At 42.4% G+C, this 16,389-nt stretch overlaps 1 protein-coding gene across 2 annotated transcripts; it reads left to right on the top strand.

The window, feature by feature from the left end:
• Positions 1–7,241: 7,241 nt before the first annotated feature.
• On the top strand, positions 7,242–14,585 carry cited1 (Cbp/p300-interacting transactivator, with Glu/Asp-rich carboxy-terminal domain, 1). Of its 2 annotated transcripts, XR_010019588.1 has the most exons (3): positions 7,242–7,369; positions 9,277–11,251; positions 14,530–14,585. XR_010019588.1 is itself a non-coding variant. In XM_063061367.1 (2 exons), the coding sequence occupies exon 2, from the start codon at positions 9,302–9,304 to the stop codon at positions 9,773–9,775; it is 474 nt and encodes a 157-aa protein (XP_062917437.1). In that variant the 5' UTR covers positions 7,242–7,369; positions 9,277–9,301; the 3' UTR covers positions 9,776–13,207. The 2 variants fall into 2 exon arrangements, 1 of the variants encoding a protein (XP_062917437.1); XM_063061367.1 differs by lacking the exon at positions 14,530–14,585 and having other exon boundaries at positions 9,277–13,207.
• Positions 14,586–16,389: the final 1,804 nt, after the last annotated feature.

The raw sequence follows: 16,389 nt of genomic DNA, 5'->3' as shown, positions 1-16,389 counted from the left end.
CATTGCAAATAATTAACATATTTAAGTTTTGTTTATTTTTTAAATTATCTTTAATTTTTAGGTTGGAATTGCCTATTCAAATCGGGTGTCATATCAGAGAGCTTGGTTTCCGAGTGTAAAGCTGTGGAACCTCAGTGTGTCTGGCTTGCCTTTGGACTCCATATGATGTTCAGCAATGGAGCAGCATAAATCTGAGATTAGCTCATCTGGGATTCTCAGGGCTACTTACAGTTCAATTCAGCCTAGTCTACATTGTGGGACTATCAAGTATAGTGTTTAACAAATAGAAACAGCCTGGAAAAACTTTTCAAGAGGTATTATTACCCACAGATGCCCTGATCCCCAAATATAAATAAATATAAAGATATGTAAACACGAGGAAATCTGCAGATGCCGGAATTTCAAGCAACACACATAAAAGTTGCTGGTGAATGCAGCAGGCCAGGCAGCATCTCTAGGAAGAGGTACAGTCGATATTTTGGGCCCGAAATGTCGACTGTACCTCTTCCTAGAGATGCTGCCTGGCCTGCTGCGTTGACCGATAAAGATACATTCTTGCACTAGTCACCAGATGATTACGGGAGTGTTAGCACTTCCTAGAATTTCTTTTGTAAATATTTTTTTTGTAATAAATCTATTGTGTACGTATAATCTTACATTGCCAGATTGCTAGAGATCATTGGACAGCAGTCAGGAGAAGTTCCAATTCCCACAAAACCTGCCCTAAATCCCCCAAAGTCAATCAGTAACTAGATTTTACAGGTACAGTGTAGTTTGCTTCTCTAAATGTGGTATCTGGACAGTATGGTCCATTCAAACACTCCTGAAAATCTTAAATGTACTGTATCCACAGGATACTGGAGAGAAAAATCATAGACCATGCCATTTAAAAAACCTCTGCTTAAAAACTGAATCATTTAAATCAGGTTTTCCTGCACTACAGCGGCACTGACCAAGCACGTGTATAAGCATGCAATTGACTACATTACACATAGGTTGTTGTGAAAAAAGCAACATACAGTATACCAGTCAGATATGATGGTGTTGGTGTCCAGGTGAGAAGCTGACCTATTCTGTAGGTGACTGGCTTGTTAACTTTCTCTTTCAGACTCACAAATGAGGAATTTATTCAGCCTGAGAGCAGTGAATCCGTGGAATTCATTGACACAGGTGGCTGTGGAGGCCCCAAGTCATTGGGTATATTTAAAGCAGAGGCTGACAGATAAGGGTGTTATGGGAAGAAGGCAGGAGAGTGGGTTTGAGAGGGAGTAAGAAATCAGTCATGTTCAAAAGGCAGAGCAGACTCGATGAGCTGAATGGCCTAATTCTGCACCCACGTCCTATGGAATGATTGATCGGCGTCAAAATGCAAGCAAAGTCTTTGAAATCATCCCTGTATTCTTCAGCTGCTTCAGGAGTGTAATACCGAATATCAGCAATAAACAGTATCCATATTTTCAAAGATCCATAATTTGCACCAATCTACATTCTTTTTGGTTTTCTGATTACAAGCTGCTGTTGTACTAACGGCTCTGAACCTCAATCTAAAAGTTTTGCAGAGTTGCAGCAGTGTTGTCCAGAAGACATAGTTTTTTTTTAAAAAAGAGACTTTCTGCCTTGATCTTTGGAGCTGTCAGCAGCTGTATGGGAATGCAGACAAAAAAATAACTAAAGGCAGGAGCAGTCAAAAATGGAAAGGAGGAAATGTAAAAATACATGTGCTAAATGGGAAGTGTTGATTCACTGTGGGAATGGCATAATTTGACTTCATTGAATAGTTACAATTTTCACTAGAAAATACAGGATTGCAACTGAAAATGTAGACAGAATTTGACTTAAAATAATTTTTAAAAATTGAATAGATAGGCGATGCTAAGGGGCAGTTTTTATTTCTGAAGAAATAAAATTAGGAAGAAATTAGGAAGAGCAAAATTGGAGACTTTCAGTATGAAATTCACTATGAAATTAGGAAATTTAGAAGAAATGGTTTATCTAGAGTGTAAGTGTGCTGAAAAATATTATACTTCAAGGGAAATTAGATGAGCACATAAAGAGAAGAGAAAACTACACTGATAAATAAAAGAGGAAGCTTAAGAAGAGCACAAATATCAGCATGAGCTGATAGCCTGCTTCTGTGTGCACATTCAAGATAACTTGAAACAGCACTGCTCATTTATTTTCTCGTGACCCTGGTAACTTGAGGAACTGAGCTTAATTGTAATAATCAAAATCTTCCAGCTGAGAGCATCTACATGGCTTAGCAATGAAATGGTGATTTTACCCATTCAGCCTACACTCACCCCTTTTTAACTATAATTTTATTTCCCTCTTTTGCTTATCTAACTTGCCTTCCATTCTTATCCTTAGCTGAAGTGATACTATCAAGCTAATGATCAATCCTAGTTCAATTAGTTCAGAAGGACATGTAGGAAATTGCACTGGACACATACAAAGCTTTGGTGCTCCAGTCTGATGTAGCTGCAATACAGGGCCACCTTCATGCTAAATAAGAAACCCAGCAGACGATACAGCTAAGCAGTTTGCCAGTGGATAGATCAGGTCAAGGCTCCGGATCATATGAAATCATCACTGGCAACAGGAAATGTTTAACAGGAAACAGACGTAAAGGGCACACACAGCATTCCATGACTATATCACTTACCAAATAACAACTTCTTCCAGAAATAAAACCAAGATCAACAATCCTCAACATACACTCAGTGGCCACTTTATCAGGTACACCTGTACACCTTGTTAATGCAAACAGCTAATCACCCAATCATGTGGTAGCCACAATGCAAAGAAGCATGCAGACGTCGTCAAGAGGTTCAGATGTTCAGACCAAACATCAGAATGCTAAAGAAATGAAATCTAAGAGATTTTACCATGCATTGATTGTTGGTGTCAAGGGGAATTGTTTGAGTATCTCAGAAACTGCTGATTTGGGATTTTCATGCACAACAGTATACAGGGTTTACAGAGAGTGGTGTGAAAAGTAAAAGAGAATTGTCTGGTGAGTGTCAGTTCTGTGGGTGAAAACGCCTTGTTAATGAGAGAGGCCAGAATGCTTCAAGGTGTGCAAAGCAGAAGAACATCTCTGATCACTCAACGTGTTGAACCTCGATGTGCATGAGCTACAGCAGCAGAAGACCATGAACATACACTTAGTGGCCACTTTGTTAGGTACTGGAGGTACCGAATAAAGTGGCCACTTAGTGTAATAGGAATCTTTTCCCAGCTCAACTATCCTTGCCATGGCAGACATTAGTTTCGTAATTATAACAGTGTACATTTGGGTTAATATCTGTGTCAATGAACCAGAATTTCCTGGCTGTAGTCAGCCATCCACACTTCTCTACACTTGTTTTGGGAGAATCACCTCAGGAACACTTCCTGTAGAAGCTGCCCCAGGCCCTAAATCATGTGGGTTTACAGAGTGCAAAAAAAAATCGAATGCTACTCACATTCAGAAACATTGAAAGAATTCAAGTTATTAAATTATTCAAACAATTAAAAACTTTACAGCAGTACAGAAAAGTCAATAAATTAATTAAATAATATGAATTGCCTTTACCTAAATCCTACATAGCCTTCTATCTCTATTGAAATGAATGCTGTTTTTGCCCTCGTTTTGATGTGCAGCAGGATGAGTGAACAGATTCCACAGTAAACACAAGGAATTCTGCAGATGCTGGAAATTCAAGCAACATGCATCAAAGTTGCTGGTGAATGCAGCAGGCCAGGCAGATTCCACAGTACCAAGCTGGGTGTAATTTCAGCAGGTTTACACCCTGCCACTAGACTCCATGAGGAGTCCAGCCACAGAGGAGGACCAGCAAAGCTCCCCACTTATCGAGAAGCTCAGGCTTCTTTCTACATTTGTGTATGATTCCTGAACTTTCTGTTGCATAGCACGAGAAATGCAATAGTTCAGTGCTAGCAGCTATATTCCTCAGTAAAAACTGGGCGAGAATTACAGTTTTAGATCATTCGGTGCTTTCTTGTAAAAGGGATTTTGTTTTGAGTACATGAGTCAATAGATTTAGTAATTGTTCTTTCATCTCGTTGGAGAGATGGTTTTCAAATTTGAAACACAACTTCAAATAACTGTCATCTATGTGTCTATTGAGTTTTATGAAAGATGGAATAGCTAACTGGCAAAGAGCTGGCAAAGCGTCTGTTTGTCCTCCCACAGATGGTTTCTGACCTATTGAGGATTGCCGGCATTTTTGGTTTTTATATCAGAAAATACACCAGTCTATTATGTCATGGATCAATTCTGATGTTGGAATTACTGACAAAGTAGCCATTTAAAAAATCATGTAACTTTGAGTCCCTGTTTACTTCATGCCTGTTAGCTGTTCTCTGCTGTCACTGTTGTTCTGGAATTTCAGCATCACTTCTTGGAGCTGTGTGATGTTGCCTTTTGTTTACTTCTAGACCAACGTATCCCAGACAAGATTTTGTTTGCCCAGAGGTGTGCTGTCTTCCCTTGATGTAGATTGGGGTGAAGAGTGGGGGTATTGTGATGGGACTAAAAATTGATCAAAAAAAAAGGAATCCATTTTAGTGCTCAAGCAGAGATAGAGGTAGAATGCAGAATGTTAATGTGTAAAGAATCTGCTGCCCGGAAGGCTGCCTTGGTGTCAGCACTAAACTTGTTGTCACAGAAGCTTTGATTGGGGCTGTTACATCTCCACATATTGTTTACAATTATGGTTGGCTGCAGACAGTTGTATTAACTGCTCTCTATCCAAATAGGCTTACTGAGTATTTAAGGCTTGCAAAGAGGTGTTGTTCAAATAGTTACCTACAATCTCACTGGCAGTCTACCAAGCAAGGTAAAATATTGTAAAGCACCAGAATTTAATCAGGTGAATGCATGGTAAACAAGATCTTGATTGGCAAAGTGGTCAAAGTAGCAATTTCTCCCAGACAAGGACTGATTGAAGACTTGGACTGAAGTACCCCCAGAATGCTTCAACAGTCCAAATGAATCACTTAAGTTCCTATGGGCGCCTTGCCAGAGGCGTCACGGATTGAGTCCTCTAACCCAAATGTCTCAGAGCAGAGACATTTCAATCTTAGAACAAAGCATCCTGCCAGATGCAGGAAGGGGACCAGATGGTGTTCTTTCACAAACTGCTGGAAATTCCTATTATGTGTGGAAACTGAAAAGAATGGAAGACTCCACCTATACTAAAGTGCACCGTATTCATCTTTCAACGCCAAGGCAAATCACTCCAGATTGCTTTGAGTGCTCAATTTCTCAATGAAGCCAGTTGATACGTCTTTTGTTCACCAATCTTGCTTGACTGTTACAAATAAAGCTGTTGATCAGTATACAAGTGCTGGTAGGTGGGTGCTTTGTATGAATTTGGTAAATAGAAATTGAAAAAATATGCAAGCAAATCCAGAGTTACATTACTGTCAGCAGGATAAAGCGCAACAGCAAAGAAACTGGTTATGGTAATGACGAATCTACAGGGAACTTTCCCATTGGAAAGAAATATAGTTTGCAATGTGCAGCATTACACAGGATGGCATTGAAAAGTAAGTGTGTGTAACGGGTGGTCTCCAAGTTGTCCTGAATACTGAGACATACTGTTATTGAAGTGCCAATTAGACAGCTACTTTTGTGCAAAAGCCCTGAACATCTGCCCTTTCTGGAGCTGATCTGGGCTGTTGCAAAACATGGAGCCATGTGTATGGCAAGCATGATGGACTGGTGGCAGTCTTGGGCAGTTTTAGAGCAATCGTCAGTCTGTAATATTTTATATGATTACGGCTGGGCAGCATCTCCAGAAAGAGAAATTTGGGTGGTATTTCAGCTTAATCGTCTTTCTATCAGAATTGGTGATTTTGATGTTGCGGGATGATAATTGTTAGTAATTTCCTTCTGCTCGTACATGCTTACTCCTTGCTCATTTGCTGATGGTTTCCTACAACCTATGGCCCAAGCTCTTCAATCTGCTGGCTGAAAACTGAACTTAAACCTTTGGGTATCTCAAGTGCTTCTACTTCCACACTGTCAAAAGGAATGGATGGTGCTCTGAACTGAAGGATCACAAATATATTCAGAGGTGAAGGTCAGGGGGGTGAAAAAGATAAATATGGGGTGGACTGATATTTCTTGAGTTTTTCTGTGTCCAAATGTCAGAAGAAATTTTCTAATTTAAGTTTCCTTTCATCCAATATCCATGTTCTCCTCAGGCGGATGATGCTGACTACACGATTAGGAAGAATAGGGAAGTGAGTAATAGGATTACAGTTATTAATGGTAACTATTTTTCACTGCCATGAATATACAATTTGCACGTGTGGTGAATATCAGGGATTCGGAACCTGTGTCCATGAATGGCAACAAGTTGCACTCATCTCAAAATTATTCCTCGCCCTATCTGATACCCACTGTGCTCGGATGGAATTGCCCCCCCCCCGTTGTGAATGTTGCCCTTAAAAATCACCTGGGGGGGGTCGGTTTAATTTTGACCACTCTCCTTTGTATTGATTCACTCGTCCATTTGCTCCACGTTCTTCTCTGCCTTGGCACAGGCTTTGCAGTGGGCAAACTGGACTGGAGGCTTGTCCTACACAAGCTAATATAGATCGGCAGATAGCAATCAGACAGTACTATTTCTGCCAGTGGATCCTGACTCCAGCTGTAATAATGACAAGGGATTGATTTCCTAATCACTGAGCACTGAGCAATGCCAAGTCAAGTTAGTGGATCAGTAGCAATTTTTGATACATGATAATTAAAATCAATATATGTTTTTGCTCCTGTTTTGTGTTCTCCTTGTGGGTGTTTATCTCCATCCGAGTTTTCATGGGTATTATCGTCATATAAGTAACATCAGTGTTTATGTGTAGGTTCTGTCACTAGTCATGAGCTGGTTCATGTGCAGTTTCAGTTAATAAGACGGGTTGAGGGGTTTTGCTTTTGTCCTCTTCAATCAGCACGGCGGCACACTACTTGTTGGTAATATCGCTCCTCCCTCTGGTGATCGTTTGTTTCTATCGGATCGATCTGCGAAAAGGCCACATTATAACAGTTACCACACTTCAAACGTGCCTCGTATGTGTATCCCTCGGCACTGAAATCCAGACCAGATTTTCCAGTCTCCTTGCTCGGGTGAAATCTGTACTTCGAGTCAGTGAATGCTGATGGGACTGGGACAGAATAAAGTGCGGAGACCAATGAAAAGCTCTTTCATTGCACTTGGGGATTGACGGAGGGAGCGGAGCGCGGAGACGATTCGATGAAGTGGGGATCATTCTGTCCTACTCTGTAGGACCGGAGTGAACTCCTGTTAACTCTGCCTTCGTCAGGACTCTGAGCGAGAGAGCATCTGCGTCTACGCTGCAAGTAATTGACTTTGATGTATCTAACCGTGTGCTTGGACCCAGTAAAGGACAGGAGAGAGCGGTTCTGAACTGAGCGCTCGCCTGTGAGAAGCGATCCGGATCTTGTGGAGAGCGGGGCCCACGCAGCACCAGTTGGGGCAGGGTCGCATCGCGAAGGAGCTGGGTATTTGAGGGCCACATTCTCGGGAAGGGGGACGAGGGGTTGTAGGGAGAACCAGTGCCCATAGCGGATCACGTCTGGAAGAGACGCTAACCCTGGGCATCATCCACGGGGAGAGTGGGTTTGCGTTCACATGGGTCACAGATCTCCCTTTCCCCTTTGTTTGACGCCCCGTGCTTGTTCACAACAATTTGAATTTCGGACACCAGAGTTAGAAAAAAGAATAACGACATCTAATCGATATCAGTGGCAATGGAAGGAGCTTCCGGCTTGGTGGTTTCACGGAGCCGGTGCAGAGTTCACCCGTCTGTTGGAGATAAATCTGTTTCGACGTATCCAAAATCTGACCCTGCTGACAACAGCTGGAGCTAGAACGATCAGATTCTCTCGACAAACTGAATATTTATCAAGTGACCAATATGAGTCAAATCCCCTGGATTGGGGGGGGGGGATCAAAATCAAAAATCATCCCATTGGGTTTTGTGACATTTTCACGTTGTGGATATTAACATAAATTCATCGTATCCTTGCATTAAAAACAGGTAGATCTCTGATTGTTCCCATACGTTCTGCCTTCACCTTTATATCCATATTTAATCCTTACCAAGTATCTAGTGCACTGTGTTACTAATATAGGATAAAATTAAGCCATTAGAGTGTATATGGTTGGGGCAATATCCTCTCTACTTTCTAAAGTTCAATACTGTACAGTTGTAGAAGGTAACGCCGCGGCACCGTGGGATTTTACAAGGCGTCCAAAAACGAGGGAGGCGGACAGTATGAAACAACGCAAAAACAGCATTGATCTTGGGTGCCAACGATAGGTGGCTGTTGGGAGAACCAGGGAGAGGATGTTAATAGTTATGCTGGTGAGAATGTGTTACCAAGGAATAACTGGGGAATGAAGGTGGTGGGATTTCACATAGAGCGGGAATAAACCAACCAGACGGCCAATGGCTGCCTTCTATCTGGTCAGAAAAGACGGAGTGTGGAACCAGGGGAAATATTGCTACTTACATGAAGGAGTTTAAAGTATCAGGCCGTTCAGCCCACCATCTCCATACTGACCCTCAAATCTATGCCACTCCCATTTACCAGCACCTACCGACGAGTGAATTGCTCCACTCGATACTTCTTAAATATGAGTTTACAGCCACAGTCAAAGGTTACAGCTCTGTCTCCTTAAAAGTAAATTTAAAATCCACGGGACGACTTTATTTAATTTATAATGAACGCTGAGGGTCGTAATAAAATCAATAACGTCGAAGAGCTCGAACAGTTACTTTTTCTTACTGTAAATAAGTTTTAGTATCTCACTATGTAGAATGGGAACATTTGTTTGTGTATTTATTTCAAGGTCAGTGTTCAGTCCGCAAAAACGGCTCAGGTCGGTATTATGTGAACTACGCCTCCTAAACTGTCCGAAGGACACACTACCAACCAATATAAAACAAGTATGAATTGCTCCTCAAATATCGTCAACGGGAAGCATTTCCCAAGAACTTCATTTCTGGCCTGCCTTGGTGTCTTGCTTTGCAACATTCTCTTTATGGAGATAATTTGCAAAATGTAGGTCAGAGGAAACTTTGCAACTCTGCGAGTTGAGATCCTTCAGCAGAATAACAAAGATTCAAAAGCCCTAGGATAAACATATTTATGGTGTCTGTTCCTTGATGAAGATTAAGGGGCAGTCTTTATGCTTATCCTTGGTAAAACTATTTTTTATTTCCCTCTCCTCCCCCTTTCAGGCCCCTGTCTGGTCTCTGCTGGTCGATGAGTTCCCTCGTGTACCCGGGACTGAAGGAGTGTGAAACGGTCGCCATGCTGCACTACGGAGGTTCGGTGATTCGGAGCAGGGTTCCCAGCGGCCCCAGTGGGCAGTTTAACGCGGGGCTGATCGCTTCGTGCGGGGTGCAGAAGCAACAGTTCACCCTGCACGGCCCGCAGCTGTTGGCCAGCTTCCAGCTGCAGAAACTCAACAGCCAGTACCACAGCTCGGCGCTGCAGCCCGCCCCGCCGTCTGGAGACAACCAGGCATCGGGTGCTGTCCAGTCCCCGGCACAGGCCATCCCGGGAGCTCCAGCCCCACATGCCCCGGGCATCATCGACACGGATCTCATAGATGAGGACGTGCTCATGACCTTAGTGCTGGAATTGGGTTTGGATCGAGTGGACGAGCTGCCTGAACTTTGGCTGGGACATAATGAATTTGATTTCACTTCAGATGTAACTTCGGTCACCTGCTGACAGTGAGCCCGCCTGGAGATTGTCAGTGGACGGAACTGATCCCAGCCGATTCAAATGCAAACAAGCTGACTGACATCAGGCGATTTGAGAACGATTGCGACCGGTTTCCCACATACAAACTGTATTAACAGACTCCGACAATGAGCTGGCCTTTGTATTACCCAGAGCTGCGATTGTCGCCTTTCATGCGAAGACTTACACGGTGACCGAGAAACGGAATGGATTCAAGAGCTTTCACGATACCGCACAGGAGATGCTATGACGCAAAACGAGTTGCTTTTTAAACACTAATCGAGAGGAGGCTCGAACACGGAGAATCGACGCCCTTGAATGGCGTGCTTAAAGCATAACGTATGGGTATGGTTCTCGCTGGTTTCTTGAAATGGAGAACAGGACCTCGGGCACTCCCTCAACGCCAAACTTATCCCGTTTACTGGAAACGACCCAAATCCTCGACATTTCTCCCCCACTCCCCGGATGCTGCTCCACTCGCTGAGTTCCTCAGGCAGATTGTTTGATATCCCTGCTGCTTTCTCATATCTCTTCTTCCGGCTTCACGAGATAACTCCTCGGAATTTCTTGGAGAGTTATGGCTTGTTGAATAGATTTCTAAAATTGGTGTGTTTCGTAGGGTTGGACTTTCTCGCCTAGATCCATACAGTAACATTCGATTCCTTCAAATTACGCACAGAAGTTCACGTGGATTTCGCCTGGTTTCTTTTACCTTGAGGAACCCTCTCGAGGTTGCAGCACTGGGTCCTGCTGGTTGACGAGGAGAAAACGGACTCAGATAATCCTCTTTTCTCGGGAAACACACAAGGTGCTATAGGAACTCAGCGGATCAAGCGGTATCTGTGAGAGGATAGGAATTGTGGAAGCTTTGGGTGGAGACCCGAAACCAGGATGCTGCCTGACCTGCCGAGTTCCTCCAGCGGTTTGTGTGTTGCTCTAGACTCCACCACTGCTGTCTGTGGTGTGTCCGCTCTTCCGGGGGTTGCTCACCTTCCCCAACCTGACCTTGTCTGTTGCGTAAAGGGGGGAAAGGTAGCAAATTACTTCACACAGGAGAAAGCTTGCCATTTAGAAAGCATGAAGTGGACAAATTTGTTGCCAGATCTCCCGAATTCCCAGTCCTGAACCGATACCAAAAATTAAGTTACTATGCTGTTTACATATCTTATATAAATCAGGTCCAGCCATTAAATGACAGCTGACCACGTCCTTTGTTATATATATTTTAGTCATATCTGTGAGAGAAAGTACATAACACTTCTTGCTGTTGGGAGTGGAACCAGCGCAGTGGGCAGCTCTCGGACACCCCCTAGTGGTCATTGTTAGAATAAGACCGGAGACATGAAAGACGGCCGACGCTGGAATCTGAAGCAAACCGAAACTACAGGAGGAACTCAGCGGGCCGGGGAGCGTCGAGATGCGGGGTCTGCATCTGAAACGTCGACAGTTCCTTTCCAACCCCAGGTGCTCTTCGACCGGCTTAGTTCCTCCAAAGTTTAAGTTCTGAACCATCTTGAGTAATTCATACAATCACAAAGTGCCGACTGATCTTAAATTAGGAAAGGCATTCGATCGGCATTTATACTAAGGTTACTCAAATAAATAAAATAACTGAGTTAACTGCAATTCAGTAGAGAACAAGTTGTTTACTCAGTGGACAATCAGTTGTCTGAAGGTCGCCAGATACTCTCCTTCTTAGAGCGAGAAGGTCACACCAAAGGGCGAAAATAACCTGAAACAAGAGGTGGGAACGGAACAGGCCAATGAGCCACACAGAGCCCAGGTTATCATTCAATAAGATAATGGCTGATATGATCTTGGCCTCAACTTCCCTTTCTCTCCATGGCCCTGTACAGCAGCGTCTGTGAATCCCTGCCTTGTACATAAATATTAATTAACTCTGCTGAGACGGAGAATTCTAAAGAATCTTTGGGAGGAAAAAATTTTTCTAATCTATTTCTTAAATGGCGACCCCTTAGTGTGAAACTATGCTCCCTATTTCTAGATACCACAAAAAGTGTGAAGGTCTCCTATGGGGATCTTTTTTCTTTTAGTGGTATTTAGAACTATATTGAGTGGTAAGTACAATTTTTGGGTAATCTGGGTAGGTAGAACTTCAAATTCTGAGATGTTTCAACAAAATCTCCTCTTAATTTTTAAACACAAAATTGAGACAATTTGCTCAACCATTCTTCATATGTCAACCCCTTCATTCCAGGAATCAACTTTATGCGCCAACTTGGTATTACTCCAATGCAAATGTATCCTCCTTTAAATATGGAGATAAAAATATACACAGTTCTCTAGGTTTGGTGTCCTGGGCATCCGATAATTTGCATGGACATTACCCTCTTGTATTCCGTACCCCCGAAACCAAGTTCAGGCAGTCCCTTGGCCTGTGCAGATCCTGTTCTGTTAATAATATCCTTTCATTCTTACCTCCAGAAAGAATAACCTCATATTTTCCTATACTGTATTCTATCAGCTGGCATTCTGCCCACTCATATAACCTATCAATATCCCTCTGCAGGTTCTTAATGTCCTCCTCACAGCTTGCTCTTCCTTCTGACTTCGGATCATCAGCAAAGTTGACTACTGTTCATTTGGTTCCTTTATCCAAGTTCATGTCCTGGATTGTAAATAGTTAAAGTCCCAGCACTGACCTTCATGACAAGAAATTACTGGCACTTTTTCCACACACCTATCCATGCCAATATATTACCCACCCTGCGTAATCTTACCTGATAAGAATAAAATCAAATAAAATAGCTTGAGCAGTTAAGGTGAGAAATTTAATTTCAGCATATCTCTTTGGTGGACACATAGGGCAAACATTAAAACGATGGGCCAAAGAGCCCGTTTCTATGCTGGAGTACTCTATAACTATGACTATATAGTCTTTATAGCTGATTAAATGCAGTGATATATTAGGGAACAATTCCCTAGAAATTCAGCAAATGCACATGGGTCAGTTCACAAAGTAGTCATTGAATTCTTGAACATGACATTTTTGTGAGTTGAAATACTCATGTCGCCTCTGTCATTGGCTTAAAAATAGTGAACAAATATATTGTGCAATGTTCACACTAGTGTAGTCTTGAGTGTCTGCACACACATCTCCTTTCTTCCATGGCTTTCTAAAATACAAACAAAATAAAGAATCCTTCAGTTCTACACAACAGAGATGAAACACTTTTCATAGATTTTTTTGTGGAAATACTGTAATCCTTATGATTTTTTCCCTATTTGTAACAACCAGTCAATGACGGTTATCTATATAGCACTGTCATCTACAACTTTTTGTACAGTCATTTGTGGTGGCGTTTAACAAATATACATGCTATAAAAGGACCTCAACTGTGGCACTTTGACTTATTCTGCAGAGCATGTTGTAAAACTGTATAACATGCACAAAAGTAATTTACCAGCACTGATACTTAATAAACATCTTATTTGTTGTATTCAAGTGAAAGGGTATCATGTGTCTCATTTCAGAGCTAACTAAGTAATGTGAGTTTTCATTTAGTAATTTAAAATTTTGACTGACATTTGGAATATTTTTAATATGGAGAATGTATGGTTCAATTAAGAAATGATACAAATAATTAACAATCCCTATTTTACATTTCAATTGATTATTTCTATTTTATGTTTTATCATTTAATCTAATTCTTAACTGTTCATATTCTTTGTCTTCACCATTTCTCCCCTTTTGCCTCTTTTTCTCTTTTAGCTAATCAGTACTTTGAAATGTATCAACTAGTGTTTTCTTATTGTAAGTATGGAACTTTACTAACAACTTTTATGACAATTCCAGTATTTCAGTACTTTTCAAATGTCATTTCACATGGAAACAATTTGAAAATGTTGCTACATCACACTAGTAATCAAAACTATTTATCCTCAAAATAGCAATGTGTTGGTTGCCTTGAACTGGAAAGATGTCATATATTATTTGAATTGCTATCTATTGAGAAAATTAGAGAGAAAATCTCAATAAGTTAACTCAAAAGTGCTGTATATTAAAGATGGGAGCAGGCTTTGCCTAGATAGGGACCAACCTTTCTCAACCTTTTTGCCCCGGAAGAACTCTTGAAATAATTTTCAGGTCTCAGGGAACCCCTGCATAAAAATTATTATACCTACAGTTCACGGTACATTAGTGTGATCAGTAAGCTGTAGATATAATAATCCAAAAAATAATTGACAATGATTTTTTGAGTAGAGAATGAATTTTTAGCCAATCTTTCTTGGAAAAAAAACAGATAGTTAAGCTTAGCTTAGCTTTCTTGAAATTACTCTTTTCTCTTTTATAAAATTTAAAAAATAATAAGGAAAACATAATTTTTTTTTCAATTCTGGGTCAAACTTGAGATAAGCACACACAGATTTCACCATCAACAGAAATGGGGTGATCTTTATCCTTGCTCTTGATGCTTTTTAAACAAGAAAAAGCTTGTTGATACATGAAAGAAGTTGAAAATTGTAGCAAAATGTTCATTGCTTTCCTATGAATGGCAGGATACTTTTCTTTCACAGAAATTCAGAACTTGTCTGGGGCAGGTCGGTAAATCTCATCTTGAGTGCATGATCAGCGTGTAGCTCATAGAGTTCTTCCCCTTCTCTCAAAGTCAAGTTCACAGGCTGATAGAAGATTCAGAGAAAGGGTCCCTCACTCAGTCATAAACTTGTGTTGAAAGGGAGGAAAAATACTGTTCAATTTTGTTTTGCAGTTCTTCCAGGTGGCTTGCAATAAGACTCAAGACTTTTTGATATCCTTCCTCACCCTCAAGCCCAAGCAGCAGTGGAAACGTTTCAAGATTTCCTTTTGCAGCATGATTTTTCCAAAGATTCAGTTGACTTTTATGTTAAAAAATCTTGTCACTTGAAGTCAAAACTTTTTCTCCAGGACATCGAAGAGACTTGTTCAAACCAATTCATATGATGAAAAATGTTTGTTAAGCAGGCTAATAGCTGCAGTCATTCTTCAACTTAAAAGCACTTAGCAAAATCTGCTCTTCCATTTTCTTGAAAGTACTCCTGCAATTCACCGTTCAGCTCAAACACCCTGTTGAAAACTTTTCCTCTGCTAAGCCACCGGATTTCTGTATGTAGCAGGAGATTGGTGTGCTCTTTGTCCAGGTTTTCACTGTTTTTTAAACATTCTCGAGTGAACTTATCTTAAATCTACTAAATAACTTGCTTCCTGTACCCTTTTACTGAGTGTCACTTTATTTTCAAAAACTTTAATCTGTTTGTTTTGAGATTCCAATAGTTGTTTAAAATAATCAGTACTTCTACATGTCATACGGCTGTGAATTGTAGATTTAAGTGTATTTTCCACTTTGCTGGAGCTATTGCTACATTTGTAAGATGTTTGCCCACAGACTCGGCACAATGGAATAGGACTAGATGGATCACCAGTCCATCTAAACCCCATTGATAAGTAGCTTGCATTGTAAAGGTATAGTACCAGCTGATTACTTTAGTCCCACCCACTGCTTTTGTCTCCAGGACCCAGAAGAAGCTGATGGACTTCTTCTGAGGCAACAGGAGGCAATGGCCCTCTGCTGCAATCCTGAGTCTTCTGATCATGGAGGGTGGTCAGTCATTGGTGTGTCTGTGCACCCACCTGGCGACTTTGCACCTCAGGACCTTGCAGAGATACCTGTACAGTGACTGCCCTCCGAGACACTGGCAACGTACTTTCTCCGCCAGGACACTGCCTGCGGATAGGCATGGGACTTCCAGCGGACAGCATCAGCCGTGCCGCTTTGAGGGAACTGTCTCACTTTTACCAAGAGCTGTTGAGGGTACAGGGTCTAGTCTCATCCAGACAGGGTGCTCCTGCGCCACTGCTTTAGCTGCGAGAGAGTCTGGTCCCCATCCTTTCACGGAGGGTATCGAGAGGGCTCGGGGAAGTGGACAAGTTTCCGGCTGCACCACCACCTGATGGGCCGGAATTGCCTCGGGATACCACATGGGAGAGGGTCTCGGGGGGGGGGGGGGTGATGCTCTAGTACCGGCTGCTCCTGCACACCTTTCACTTCCTTGCCTTCGTCTGCAGACCAGACTTGCCTTGGCGGTCTGTGTTACTACCTGGCAGTGCAGGAGGTCCTCAGTGGAAATCTCTTTTTGGAGGGGTCCTCTCCCTGTACATTGGGGACTTGGGGTGGAAGGTGTTGCATCGGGCAGTACCGTGCAACAGGTCTTTAAGCAGGTTCACTGACACCCCGTCTGCGTGTCCATTCTGTGACTGGTGTTCCATGCTTATCTGGAGCGTGAGAGGTTGCAGCCCCGGTTTGAGTATCTGAAAGGGCTGCTGCTCAGGTTCTGGTTTCAGTTCAGCCCCGCGCTCCTGATATGTGGGCACCCAGCATCGAAAGGGGCGGATCGCGAGAAGGATCTACTGGTGGGCTTGCTCCTGGGCCTGGCTGAGCTGGCCTTTCACGGGTCCAGGAGGTGGAGAGTTGAGGGCTCTGCCAGGGCCGACTGTCTGCCCCTCTCCTGAGCGTACATTCCTGCCCGGCTGTCCTTGGAGAGGGAGCATGCGGTTACAATGGGTACAGAGGGGAATTTCCGAGAGCGGTGGGCCCCCAGTA

The sequence above is a fragment of the Mobula hypostoma genome, chromosome 10, assembly GCF_963921235.1.
Source record: "Mobula hypostoma chromosome 10, sMobHyp1.1, whole genome shotgun sequence".
Taxonomy (NCBI): domain Eukaryota; kingdom Metazoa; phylum Chordata; class Chondrichthyes; order Myliobatiformes; family Myliobatidae; genus Mobula; species Mobula hypostoma.
This window is presented reverse-complemented; position numbering and strand designations above follow the sequence as displayed.

Bases quoted from the DNA above. Each gene is read 5' to 3' on its own strand.
- cited1 (XM_063061367.1), top strand. From the start codon at position 9,302: ATGAGTTCCCTCGTGTACCCGGGACTGAAGGAGTGTGAAACGGTCGCC.